The 14,666-nt window shown below is 36.0% G+C and overlaps 3 protein-coding genes across 3 annotated transcripts in view; all 3 read left to right on the forward strand.

Moving 5' to 3' along the window:
- The first annotated feature begins 340 nt into the window (after positions 1-340).
- Positions 341-1,840, forward strand: LOC130462957 (uncharacterized). Its single transcript, XM_056831955.1, has 2 exons — positions 341-1,267; positions 1,307-1,840. Exons 1-2 carry the CDS (start codon positions 341-343, stop codon positions 1,838-1,840), a joined length of 1,461 nt encoding a protein of 486 aa, XP_056687933.1.
- A 1,077-nt stretch (positions 1,841-2,917) lies between these two features.
- Positions 2,918-3,286, forward strand: LOC110800692 (putative lipid-binding protein AIR1B). Its single transcript, XM_022005998.2, has one exon. It carries the CDS (start codon positions 2,918-2,920, stop codon positions 3,284-3,286), a length of 369 nt encoding a protein of 122 aa, XP_021861690.2.
- Positions 3,287-12,102: 8,816 nt separating this feature from the next.
- LOC110805274 (cysteine-rich receptor-like protein kinase 29) overlaps positions 12,103-14,666 on the forward strand; it is a 30,653-nt gene continuing 28,089 nt past the window's right edge. The window contains exon 1 of the mRNA XM_056833708.1: positions 12,103-13,087. Within this exon, the coding sequence (XP_056689686.1) occupies positions 12,238-13,087 (850 nt within the window). The 5' untranslated portion in view covers positions 12,103-12,237. The remainder of the gene's footprint in view (positions 13,088-14,666) is intronic.

The raw sequence follows: 14,666 nt of genomic DNA on the forward strand, positions 1-14,666 counted from the left end.
TCACGATAACCGGGTTTTGTCAGTTTTTCTCATTGTCGTTAAAAACTGAATGGTGACTCCTATATTACTAGTCAATTGGGTGTAAACTCACAGGAAATCCAATTACACTTGATTTGACAAAAAGAAGCGTCACACCCACGAGGGACGAGGTCACGCATTAGCCTCGTGCTTTTTCGACCCCCTCACAGGAGGAAATGGGTGAAGCCTAGCTGTTTGATGAAGATTGACCTTCGGATGGCTTATGATACTATTGATTGGGCTTTTCTAAAGGACATGTTGATTTATCTGGAATTCCCTACTCACTTTGTTAATCTAGTCATAGAGTGTGTTTACTACTCCAATGTTCTCTCTCATGCTTAATGGCTCAATGCATGGTTTCTTCAAATCTCAGAGGGGTCAGAGACAAGGGGATCTGATCTCTCCTCTCCTATTTGTTATCTGTATGGAGGACCTGTCAAGAGTCCTTCATAAAATGAGTGATATGAGTCAGCTTCAGTTTCATCGAAGGTGCAAAGAGCTTAGACTCACACATATGTGTTTTGCTGATGATCTGATCTTATGTTGCAAAGGTGACTTCCCTTCTTCTTATCTTATTCTTCAAGCTTTCAAATTGTATTCCACTACCTCTGGACTGAAGGCAAATCAGCAAAAATCTTCTATTTGCTGCCATGGAATGGATAATGATGTCATTCAGAGAATCATTGATGTTTCTGGTTTTACCATAAGTAATCTGCCTTTCAAATATCTTGGTGTTCCTATCTGTTCCAAGAGAATTTATGTTGCTCAATGTGATATGCTAGTGGATAAAATGACAGCTAGAATTAAGATTTGCAGCTCTAGGAATCTATCTTATGTTGTCAGAAACCAGCTTATCAATTTTGTGCTTTTGAGCTTGCACATGTATTGGGCTCAAATTTACATCCTCCCTAAGAATGTATTACAGGAGATCACTAAGATATGCAGGGCCTTTCTGTGGAGTGGGCATGCTTACAGCTCAAAGCCTAGTAGTGGAGCTTGGCACAAAACTTGCAGCAGTAAGCAAATAGGTGGTCTAGGTTTTAGAGATGTTGTTCTTTGGAACACTGCTAACATGGGTAAGTATGTGTGGGGTTTAGCCACTAAGCAAGACAATATTTGGGTTAAATGGGTCACCTCTGCTTACCTAAAGAATGGGGAATGGTGGGGATATCAGCCAAGCAATTCTGCAAGCCGGTATTGGAAGAAGATTTGTGAGATAAAAGGGCTTCTGAAACAAGCCTATTATGAGGTTGAATTCTGTAATATGCCTCACTAATCTGTGAAGCAGATATATGAGAAGTTAGCCGGGGATAAACCTAAAGTGCACTGGGATAGGCTAGTGTGGAATAGACTTAACACCCCAAAACCTAGATCCATTGCTTGGCTTGCAATTCAAGCTAGACTTCAAACTACAGCCAAACTTGCAAAAATAGGGATCAGTAACTCTGCTAGATGTCTGATTTGTGGCCAAGGTGATGAGGATCATGATCATTTATTTTTTTGGTGCCCTTATAACAGCAAATCCTTGTTGGAAATGAAGAATTGGATGGGTTTGCAGTGTTCTGGTAACAATCTGCATCATCTATTCAGGGGTATCAGTCAGAGTAGAAGTACTAAGTTCATAAAACAAGTGTTTTTTGAAGCATTGGTAGCTCTTGTGCACTTGATTTGGAAATGCAGAAATACAAGTTATTGGGATCAGACTATTCCCACTGTCAAAAGCACCATCAGTAACATGATGCAAGTTGTAAAGAGTAGAATAAAAGCAGTGTTGCCTAAGAATGTTAGCATGTCTGATAGCCATTGGTTTTTGGCTTTGTAGGTTGTATATTGATTGTGTGTTTGCCTGATGGCTAGATTGTTTCTGCTAGTTCCTTGGTGAAATGGCCCAACCTAGTTGGTTCGTTTCTCTTGGAGCTAGTTTAGCTTGTATTTGGTTTTGAGCTTAATAATATTATTCTCACTTGCTTAGCAAAAATAAAAAAAACGTTGAATAGAGTAATAGACCATCTTCCATATAAAAAAATTGGACTTTCATATAATTATTAAACGTTGAATAGAGTAATAGACCATCTTCCATATAAAAAAATTGGACTTTCATATAATTATTAAACGTTGAATAGAGAGTCTTCCACATAACGTTGAAACATTTAGCCTTTTTCTACTGGTTAGGTTGTCATTATATTCTTTATTTTATAAGTGTGGATGATATTTTAGTAATCCAAGAGGAACACCAAAAATAAATTTATTAAAATAACCTTAGCTTTTTACTTATATAATAGAGATTTGTAATCCGTGTACGTAAATGTTTGTTTATGGTCAAATGGAATATTCCAAACAAGATTAATCAAGATTTTTTTTTTTTATCGCAAGTAGGCATTGTGATAATTGTAAACCACCTAATACATACGCATAATATTTATTTTTATTTTGGTGAATACATACGCATAATATTACACGTACTTGAGAATTGAGATCTAATTAATTTAAGTAGATGATCGAGATAACATACGAATATACTATATTGTACAGACTAATAATACAAAAAAATGCTTACTTATTTGGTACTTGGGCAATATATGATCCAGTTGTTTTGAATTGAAATCGCCGGCGGTGTTATATAGTCCAATAACAACCATGTGCGCACAACCTTCCGACCCGTGATACGCTCAGAATTATTGTATCTTTCCATAATTTATAATCCTACAACTCAATTTGGTACTCCTCACAATATTCCCTCAATGATTATATAAACTAATTAATCCTAGAATTGTATCTATAAATAGCTTAATATTGATGTTAGTTTCATCATCCAAACACAAACTAGCTATTTATTACTTCTTTCTTTGAAGTTCGCATTTAAGAAGTAGAAGTATAAATATATAGTTTGTGAATCAAAATGGCTGCCTCAAAAAGCATATCCTCCATTGCTCTCTTTCTTGCATTGAACCTTGTTTTGTTCAACATAGCTTTCGCTAATTCATATGTTGCCCGACCTCTTAAGTCATGCCCTTTAGATACCCTTAAGTTAAACGTCTGTGCCGATGTACTAAATATAGTTCACCTTCGTGTTGGATCTCCTAAAAAGGCTGAATGTTGTAGCCTTGTTGGTAACCTAATTAACCTCAATGCTGCTGCTTGCCTTTGCACTGCTGTTCATGCTGATATTTTAGGACTTGTTCACCTCAACCTCAAAGTTGATCTTACAGCTCTTGTCAACTATTGTGATTGCAAGCTCCCTACTGATTTCATCTGCCCTTCCTACTGATCGAATGATCGATCTATTTTATCTTTTGTCTAATTTACTTCTGATCGATTTTTATATTTGTAATTTCTTCATGTGTGTTTTCCAACATATTTTGTTATTCTGTTTAACCGTACCATTCGATCTACTGTCATCCATTTTATTGGTTCATCATAGAAATCAAGGATACTTTTTGCTAAATTACGCAATTTGTATGTGATCTTGTATGATCAGTTAATAATAATAGGGCTTCTTTTATATCGTCTACTCTACTACCTTGTATATTTATTTTACGGTTTTTTCATGAAATGCCCCTGAGGTTTCACGAAATTCACCAAATACCCCTGCGCGTTTCAAAATACATAGTATACCCCTATTTTTTTCATACTGTTCACCAAATACCCCTATTATGACTTTCCGTTAGTCCTCCGTTAAGTCATGTTTATAATTCACCAAATGCACATATTTATAAACTTTTTGCATAATATACACTTATTTGTAAACTTGCTTGAACCAAATACCCAATCTGCTTTTAAACTGCAAAATTTGAATCTAACGGCTAGTTTACATATCTAATTTTCTTCGCAATGAAGTAGAGCAGTTTGTAAAAAAATTCCAGCAATAAACATAGATTATATTCCATCAATAAACAGGGATATTACAAAGTTAAGCCTCCTGTAAATTAAGAAATTGAGTATTGTATTCTTCCAAGATCACTTTAGATACATGACATTGCTTAAAAAGCTTTACAAAAATCTTCTTTAGGTTCGTTAACAAGATAAGTAAGACTAATGTTGGTGATAATCCAAGAACTTCTAGGCCTGCTGTCATGAAGACTGCAGCTTCCTCGACTGCCAAATTGTCTCTAAGGACTTCGAAAGTGGAGGTGAATAATCTTAAGGATCAAAAGCTGAGAAGCCAAGCTTTTTTCAAGAATCAGATAATAGCTAAAAGCTAAACTAGTGTTTCCTAACGATGACAAGGGTGAGGAAAAAACATTGCATAGAAGGAGGACTACTTATCAACTACCCCAAATGAAGGCCTCTTGGATCAATCGCTTTGGTCGCCAGAGTCACTCAATTTATCCTCCCAAACAAATTCTCTCTCTTTAACTTCTCATGGGTGAGATTCGGAGTACACGGACAGTGTGGCTGAGGTCTCGGTGTCCAACTACAGTAGTTCTGGTGATTCAAAAGCAGCCGATAGCTTAAACAAGGGAAAAGAATTGACCCACGCCTCTTTGGCAAACCACCACCACCTCGCAAACCTGGCCATCGACTTAACCTCGGCCCTCCCAGAATTTCCCAAAGCTGAAATAACCGAAATCAGCATGGCAGTTTTAGGACTCAACCCATTCCCTGAACCACACCTAAAACCCACAATGCCCTATCAACATCCCCTGATTTCAAAAACCCTATAACTAAATCATTCAAAAGCTGAAAAGATCTCAGCCAAGTTACAAATACCACCAAAGAAATCACCTCACTGCCATCTTCAGTGGGACTCGTTGGACCAGAGTTCATCTCCTTCTCTTCCCTCGAATTCTGTACAACATATGAGACAATTGTGCCAGAATTCATCCACAATTTAAAAGGAAGAGATGAAACTGAAGAAGAACTGGTGAACGAGCCGCCTCACAATACCCTCATTCGTCCACAATTTGGGCACCGATAATGCCATATCATCCCCCAATAATCCCTCATCTTCGCGGAAATACTCATCGGACGATTGATCAGAAGCCGTCAAATTAGCAGCAGCCGAAACAGGCGGAGATAATAAGAGGCTGAATGAGAGTGTAGCAGCAGCTATGGTAACACCAATTGAAGATTTTTGAGGCGATTCTTGATGACTGGAATTGAAATTAGGGTTGTAATTGTTGGTGTAGTTGTTGGATACTCCGTCATTTTTTGTTGTTGCCTTGTTGGTGATGATAATGGTGGTGTTGCAGGGGTAGGGTGAAATGAGAGAACAAAGGCTCATCTTTGGAAAGTTAGGAAGAAGCGACGGTAGCAGGGGAAGGTGGTGACGACGGTGAGGAGTGGTTTTGGTTCAGTGGGAGGAGAGAGAGAGAGTGTTTTGGTGGGTTGGGTGGGATGAGAGAGAAAGTTTGGGTGGGTAGAGCTGTTGAGTGGGGATTTAAGTAAAGAATTGTACCAAACAACACATAAGGGTAAAATGGTAAATTGCAACTAACGGAGGACTAACGTCCGTTAAGTCTAGGGGTATATTATGAACAATATGAGAAAATAGGGGTATACTATGTATTTTGAAACGCGCAGGGGTATTTGGTGAATTTCGTGAAACCTCAGGGGCATTTCATGAAAAAACCGTTATTTTTATCAAAGATGACGACATTATTTTGCCCTGTTTTCCCTTTTATACAAGGACGACTTTGTTTGCGCCTTTCCATTTACAAAATAATCGCCCTCGTTGATACTGATTCTTGTAGTGATACCCATCTCCTTATTCTCCTTATGTCCACCAGAAATCTCTTTGAACCCCAATTCCTCAGAGAGCACACTGAAAGGGTTATTAGGGGTCAAAGTTCTCATTTTAGAGAGACCTTTAGTCCTCCTAGTCACAATCTTCCAAGGATTTGGTTTAGGCACAACTGAACTAGTCATTACAGGGGGAGTGTGCACACCAGTAGGAAGATTATCTTGATGGCTCACTACTGGTTGCACTTTTTGAGTTGCTTTAGGAACCCACGCTCTTTTAGTTACTGGTTTTAGAACTGGTGGAGTAATCTTCTTATCACAATCATGCCCTGCAGTACAACATACCTTATAATATGTTGGTTTCCAATCATACCTCACAGGTTGCTTGAACACCCTTCCAGAGGAGTCCTCAATCCAGACATGGTCAGGTAAGGTGGTGGTGATGTTCATCTCAGTCAGAACTCTAGCAAATGAGACTCTATATTTCCTAGTTGTACATTCATCTGCAAACAAAGGAACTCCCAACAAACTGCTTATTCTACTGAGAGATTCACTCACCCAACAGTTAAGAGGTAGATTAGGAAACTTCACCCACAGGGGAATCACCTTAAGAACCTCCTCATAGAAATTGAAATCAGTTATCCAAGGCTTAATAATCACAGGTTTCCCATAGAATGTGTAAGGTCCTCCTGAGATTATCTGATTCCTATCCTCTATATTTAATCTGACTCCTATCCTCTATATTCTTAAACTTGATAATGAAGTGACCCTCATCATGGTAAAACACATGTGGTGGTGCAACTGAATTCCACACACCCTCTAGGAATCTCTTCACAAAACCAATGGTGGGAGATTCACCCACTACATACATCACCATTGAGGATTTCCAATTCTCAGTCAAATCCTCCAATTCATTATGTTTTAAATGAGAAATTTTCCTTCCCTCCTGGATTACAGGGGTAACAAACGACAATGAGGCCCTTTTGCAGCCATTTTGGAACCAGTGAACAAGTTCTTCCATGGTTCCTTACTAGAAACAGGCACCACTAATTCAAGTGTAACAAGTTTTTCAACATTGCTAACCACCACCCCCCCCCCATTACCCTGATTTTGTTTGGTATTTCCAATCACATGATCATTACCCACAAGCCCCAAATCACGATTCAACCGGAGAATAGTATTATGAAGTTTTCGCGAAATCATACCAGCCGTCGGGTGAACAAGAGGAGAGTGCATCAGTTCCTCGCCATCAGAATCGAAAACTAGAGCATTGTTATCTAGGTATGAGTTTTGGTCTCCATTTTGTTCGAAACTGGTATCTTGAATACGCGGAATCAATGGAGAAGCATTCATAGCAACTTTTGCAGTAACAATTTTAGGCGTAGCCTTCTTCTTCTTCGCCATCAATGGAGGGTGGCATATGTTAGTGAGAGCTCCTTAAAGTGCGCCCAAGCTCGAGAGAGAGAGAGAGAGAGAGAGAGAGAGAGAGAGAGAGAGAGAGAGAGAGAGAGAGAGAGAGAGAGAGAGAGAGAGAGAGAGAGAGAGAGAGAGAGAGAGAGAGAGAGGTTTTTTTTGTATATACAAATCTAGTTTTTATTTATGACAAATTTATTACTACAAAAAATACTTTTAAAAAATATATATTGCCAATCTAGCATCTTATTTTTGTTGATTGCGACAATCTATCATCCATAAAACAAGAAAAAGTATATGACCAAAGAAATTATGTTTTTTATAATTTTTTTAGTTAATTAATTATTTTTTAAACAATAATCATATTGCATTCTTAATGTTAAACCCAATATGGCAATGCGTTTCAGTTTTAGTATATTACTACATATTTATTTAGGAGATATATTATGTTATTGTATTCCTATTTTACGAGTTGTATTTTATGGATAGATTTGTTAGTATATTGGTTTCTCCTAAATTGTAATATTCTAGTAATATTGTGTTTCCTAATACTAGGGCTAGGGTTAGGAAGTTGAGGTATATAAATAGGGATTTATATACCATTATGATTGACATGATTGAAATCCTGAGCTTGAGCATAGTTTGAGAGAAACACTTGTGAGGTTGATTGATTGTATTGTTAATAACAGTTTTGATTAATAATACAAGTTGGGACGTGAGTATACCACGTTATTTATATTGTGTGTGCTTTGTCTAAATTGTTATCTCGTACTATTCCTAAAAAGTGGTATCAGAGCTAAGGTTTGTGATGGAGAAATTTGGTGGAAGGTTCGAGATTCAATTGTTCAATGGAAGGAACAATTTTGCCTTATGGCAGAGCACGGTGAAAGATCTCCTAATCCAGCAAGGGTTGTATGAAACCCTTGAAGACAAGAAGCCTACCGAAGTAGAAAAGGCAAAGTGGGAAGACATGAAGTTACGTGCAGCATCGACAATCCAGTTGGCCCTTGCACCGGAAATCAAGTATGATGTTCTTGAGGAAGATAGCCCTAAAAGTTTGTGGGAAAAGTTGACAAAGACATATCAGTCCAAGTCTTTGGCCAACAAGTTATTTCTCAAGAAATATTTGTTCGGACTCGAGATGGAAGAAGATGGAGATTTGAGAGATCATCTGAATCGTTTCAATGGCTTGATCAACCAACTAAATAATTTGGATGAAAAATTAAAGGATGAGGACAAAGCTATTCTTCTACTTGTGTCTCTACCAAAGAAGTATAATACTGTGATTACTTCTTTGTTGTTGGATTTGGAAGAGACTATTGTTGTTCTTCTAGAGAACGAAAAATTGATGAAGCAAGGATCGGGTGACTCATCAGATGGAGGAGCATTCGTGGTAGATGCACGTGACAAGAGAAATAAATTTGGTAAGAAATATAACCCAAATATTAAGTGTTTCTATCGTGGAGAGTTGGCATATACAAACTATGTGTCCCAAAGAAAAAGAAGACTTGAAGGAGTTGAGGAAAAATCGCGAGAAGGGACGTGTTTTGTATGCGGAAGAAGATGATGATGCTGTTGGTGATGCTCTTTTGGTTCAAGAAGATAAGGGACCAAAAGGACGGTTGGGTGCTTGACTCAGGAAGTTCTCATCACATATGTGCTAGGATGGAATGGTTCTCATCCGATGAAGAGTATGAAGGGAAGATGGTTACTTTACCGGATGATAAGAAGGTAAAAGTTGACGGTATTGGTAAGGTGGCGATCAAACTTTGCAATGGTCGTATTCAGAGGTTAGCTGAAGTGAGGTACGTACCAAAGCTAGAACGGAATCTAATTTCATTGGGTAGATTAGATGATTTGGGTTATACTGTTATGGCGAACTACAGTAGTTTGGAGGTCACTAAAAAGGTTTCGGTGATACTCAAAGGTCGAAAGAACAAAAGAAATCTATTTGTGTTAGATGGAGATGTTCTTATTCGAGGGGAGGCATTGTCGGATGGACGACGGTGTTTCAACTGTGACTGTTAAATCGGTTGTGGAACCATATTGGGTTGAAGGGGAAGAATTGTTAATATTAAACCCAATATGGCAATGAGTTTCAGTTTTGGTATATTACTATATATTTATTTAGGAGATATATTATGTAATTGTATTCCTATTTTACGAGTTGTATTTTAGGGATAGATTTGTTAGTATATTGGTTTCTTCTAAATTGTAATATTCTAGTAATATTGTGTTTCCTAATACTAGAGCTAGGGTTAGGAAGTTGGGGTATATAAATAGGGATTTATATACCATTATGATTGACATGCTTGAGATCCTGACCTTGAGCATAGTTTGAGAGAAACACCTGTGAGGTTGATTGATTGTATTGTTAATAACGGTTTTGGTTAATAATACAAGTTGGGACGTGGGTATACCACCTAATTTATATTGTGTGTGCTTTGTCTGGATTGTTATCTCGTACTATTCCTAACATGCATGAAGCATAATATATACCACTTTACCTCAAATAATTGTTAAAACTTTTATTTGACAATAAGTATCACTTATAATTGGATTGTAAGAATTTTTTAACTTTTTTGTTAACTTTTCTATTAGACATTTTTGATGAGATCTTGTAATGGGTATTAAACAATTGGTTTGCATGCATTCTAATTAATGTTGGTTTGCATGCATTCTAAAATTCAGGCACGCATCGCGTGTATAAAAGACTAGTATTTTATATTCAAAGACGTCAATAAGAAAGTATATGTGATACGTGGCCGACACTCTGCTTATGGGTCGTTCGTTCCATGTAATCTTCATATGCATAAAAAAAAAATATAAAACATGGTTTGCTTAAGGTTTGAACCCATGACCATGATTTCAAACAATAATTCTTTTACCACCAAGCTATTACATGTTATCATAGCTAACAAAAATATAAGTAAATGTGAATGTTATTAAAGTAGTAATTGGGGGCATCGCCCGTGCCAAAAAAACTAGTTGCATATTTATATTATGTTGTTAAATATGATTCAAATATTTAAAGAAGAAATAAATATATCCAATTCCCATATGTAATAAGGATGTATGGTGCATTTTAGGAGCTCGCACTATGAATAAGGGCCCCTTTATTAGTGATTCGCCCCGAGACCCTAAAATGTTAGGAACAACCCTGACTACAGGGTGTTTGGTTATAAGAGGTTTGAGATAAAAAGACCTATTTGGAGTGAATTAGAGGCTTGACTTTTAGAGAAAGCTAATTGAAAGTGTTTGGTTAAGAGAGGTTTGGAAGAGAGTTTAAGGGTGAAAAAGCTAATTTTGAAAAAGCTTAATATAAGAGTTTTTTATAATTAGAGGTTTGAGAAAGTGAATGAAAATGACTATTTTTTCCTACTATTGTCTATAATTACAACAACTACCAACCTTGATACTCCCTCTGTCCCTTAATACTTGCACCGTTTTCCTTTTCGGGTCATCCTTTAATACTCGCACCGCTTCTATAAATGAATTTTTTTTACCAATATTATATATATATTATTGCTCACACTTACCTATTAACCCACCTATACCCTTACTCAGGGGCGTGGCAAAGAAATTGGGGGCCTTGTGCGGTTTTATAAAATTGGGCCCTTTTTCACGATTCAACATACGTTAATAATATTTAGTTCAAAATAATACGGGAACAATTTCTTTGATTGTATTAGTACGTAGCACTAGGGAAAAAGATCAATCAATTGAAAAATAAAAATTATTATTTTAAAAAAAGAACTTAAAAAGAATAAAATATTTGCATTATTTACTACGAGACAGTGAATTCATATATAATGTTATCCCTCAAAAATAAAATTTATACATTGTTATGAAGTATTGAATTCTAGAAATTAGGATGGATATAAAAATATAGGAAAAAGAAACAAAACAGGAGGAAACATTAAGAGAAAAAAACCCCAAAATTAAAGAGAAAAGAGAAGGACAAAGTATTAATGGGCTCAATTGACTAATTGACTGCTTTTATTTCAAAAAAGCACGCCCAAACATGCTTAAGAGGGAATCGAACCCCGACCATTTGCGTGGTATCATTCAGCACCTACCACTAAGTCAAGTTAACTTCTGTTTGTTATATGCACCTTAATACTATATATACTTATTTTAGGGGGCCCTTTTTATCGGGGGGCCCTGTGCGATCGCCCCACTCGCACCCCTTCTCCGCCGCCCCTGCCCTTACTCCCTACAAAAAATCATTTAAAATTTCACACCCCCACTACCTCCTTACACATTTCCCACCAACTATATTAAAAGAATACCCCATCATCATGCAACTACCACCCAATAAATTAATAAGTCAATTCAAGTGTCTTAAACTCCGCACCGGTCAAACCAGTGCGAGTGTTAAGGGATAGAGGGAATACCATAGATTATTTTTCTCCTAAAAACATCACTCACAGATCTTCATTTCTCCCAATTTACTAGACTGCTTTTTTGTTGTATAAAATTTTATATTAGTACTTTAAAGTAATTGAAAGTTATTGCAATCACGTTCGTAATGTCTTTAATAATACTTATCTATTTGCAAATATTATATAATTTAAATTAAGAATAACTTTCTTTTAATAATATTATTTATTTATTTAATGTTTATTCAAAAAGTAAAAATAAAATAATTAACACAATAAACTTTTTCTACTATTAATATGAAACAAATTATGTCAATGTTCTTAATGATCATTTTACATATTAAACATCTAAAATTAACAACTAATTTAATTTCTAAAATTTTACACATGTAGCTAATTCAATCATCTAGTTATCCTAGCTACTAGAAATAGGTAATCATTAACAGCTAGTCAAATCAGCTACTAGCTCCAAACCAAACAGGGCCTACACGTATACACTTTTACAATATATTATAAGAAGTGTCATTGACTGCATAACACCTACCTACTACCACGCCAAATGAGTGATGACTATATACCACGCAATTATTAATTTTTAGTGTTTACACCTAAAATACATAAAATAAAATTTTCCTCCTAGATGCGAACGTGTTGAATAAATTTTCTTTAATTCCACCCTTTTTGGGTTGCATGTATAAATGATCCATAGCTCTTAATTAAAGTCTATCTTATCGTCTTTCAAATGGGTATGTTTAATGTTCAATATTTTTACATTTTAATCCAATTCCACTTGATTTCAATCACAATTTGCCAGCCAAATTTCTTAGTTAATTACTGTTCAGACACCTACGGTAACTATACAAACACAAGCACATACCAAGCCAATCTCAACACTTTGTTCTCATCGATATCATCCTACACCCAAACACAAGCCAATACCAGTCGTCAACCAATCAACTCCCGCTTCTATAACTTCCCAGTTGGCGAGGGGTCCAACCGTGTTTACGGGAGTGCGCTTTGCGGATGTGATATGACGTTCCAAGATTGTCATCGATGCCTCAATAACTCAATCAGTATGCTTCGACGACTTTGCCCAACACAAAGGGAAGCTGGTGGGTGGTACGACGACTGTATGCTAAATTATGCTAATAACACAATCGAGGTAGTCACAGACAGGCAACCTGCTTATTACTTACAAAGCACGGATGTAGTGACTGCTGATAATGTTGTTCAGTTTAATCAGGGGCTAGGATCATTATTGAGCAGGCTTCAGAATGAAACCGCTCGACTTAAGTATGCAACCGGAAATGATACGTACGGCGACTTTCAGAGTACTATTTATGCACTTGCTCAATGCTTACCGGATTTGTCGTATCGAAACTGCTTCAATTGTCTTGGGGATATTATAAGTAGTGTGTTTCCTTCTTGCTGCAATACCAGCGTAGGTGCACGGGTTGTTGGGTCAAGTTGCAGTATGAGATACGAGAGTTATGTGTTTTACAGCATAACTACTGCATCATCATCACCTCCGCCACCGTTGCCAGCGTCGGCATCTCCTCCACCTTTGCCAGCACCGTCTCCTCCTCGATCAGGTAAATACATACATACATACTCCCTATGATTAGACGAACTTGTGAAGCCTCAAACATGTGTTTTACAAAAAGGACTTTTTCATAATTATCACCTTAGTCTAGTTTTTCAAACTTATCCCCTTATAAACTTTTATTTAAAAATTAATCACCTTGAATTTTTCTAAATTTTTCAAATTACCACCGTTAAATTTTTTGTTACGTGGTAGTAATTTTAAAAGTTAAAACAAATTTAAGTGGTAATTTTGAAATAAATTTTTAAAATTACGACCTTAAATTTGTCTAAACTTTTACGGCTTAACTAATTATTTTCATTGTTTAACTAATTGATTTCAGTGCTTAACTAATTAGTTCAAGGGTTTAACTAAATGATATCATTGCTTAACTTATACGACATCAAGTTAGTCTTTTGTGTAAGACCGCCTTATATAAAAGTTTGTAAATTTTTTATTATTACCACCCTTAACCGAAAATTTAACGGTTTTGATTAGGTGGCGGTAATTTTTCAAATTTGGGTAAATTTAAAGTGTTAATTTTTAAATAAAAGTTTATAAGAGGATAAGTTTGGAAAAACGAAACTTTAAGAAAGGGTAATTATGAAAAAAATCTTTACAAAAAGGCCCAAACACCAAAAACTTACTGTCCAACTACACATACAAGAGAACAACTTTTGAAAATCCATCAAAACTTTGAATTATATTGGATAGTAGACTAGTAGTGGTTGTACACGTATTGTACACCGGTGGAGCAGTTATAAACACGTCATAATTGAAAAGCGTTTTGAAGTTATGCTAACTTGCTGATGGGGACAGTGTGATAGGAATTGTTTATTATTGGGCTGCATTTTTGGAATTTAGGCATTTATTTTAGCATTATTGCTATATCTAGTAATTCATTCGAGAGAACTTTTTTTTTTTTTATCAATTTGAAATATAATGGTCAGAGGATTGTTTCATGATGTTATTACTGCGTCAAAAAGAGTAATTTCACTTATCCTCTATCCCGAAATACTCAAAACGCTTTTTTTATAAGGTCTTCTCGGATTATTTGCAATGTTTCTAAAAATAGAAACTTTTATTAATGTTGTATCAATTTCTCACTTACTCAAGGACCCACCTACATCTCTACTACCTAGAAAAAAAACATTAAAAAATTCCACTATCCCCACCCTCACCCCCTCTCCCCTTTAAAAGTTTAACACACATCTCACTACCTATATTAAAAAATACACCACTACCAACTACCATCTAATTAAATAATAAGTCAATTTTAATGCATTAAGTTTTGTACCGGTCAAACCGTTTCGAGTATTTCGGGACGGAGGGAGTATTTCAGAAAAAATAAGTAAGATAAAATCAGAAAAATAACAGTATTCAAGTACAATTTATTAAAAAAAAAAATTCAATAAATTTTAAAAAAAAAGTGAAAAATCTGATGAATAGAGCACCCTCTTAATTTAATTTCGATTCATAAAGAGTACTAACAGGCAGCATGTACTCCATTCATTCCCAAAAAAGGCAAAAACTTTCCAATTTAACTTTATACAATACCAGTAAGTGCTAATGTATTGACAAGAGTTGGA

The sequence above is a fragment of the Spinacia oleracea genome, chromosome 6 (assembly GCF_020520425.1).
Source record: "Spinacia oleracea cultivar Varoflay chromosome 6, BTI_SOV_V1, whole genome shotgun sequence".
Lineage (NCBI taxonomy): Eukaryota > Viridiplantae > Streptophyta > Magnoliopsida > Caryophyllales > Amaranthaceae > Spinacia > Spinacia oleracea.

Coding starts and splice junctions, on each gene's coding strand:
- LOC130462957 (XM_056831955.1), top strand. CDS start 341: ATGTTCTCTCTCATGCTTAATGGCTCAATGCATGGTTTCTTCAAATCT. Junction 1,268..1,306: donor TGAAACAAGCCTATTATGAG/GTTGAATTCTGT, acceptor TCTGTGAAGCAG/ATATATGAGAAGTTAGCCGG.
- LOC110800692 (XM_022005998.2), top strand. CDS start 2,918: ATGGCTGCCTCAAAAAGCATATCCTCCATTGCTCTCTTTCTTGCATTG.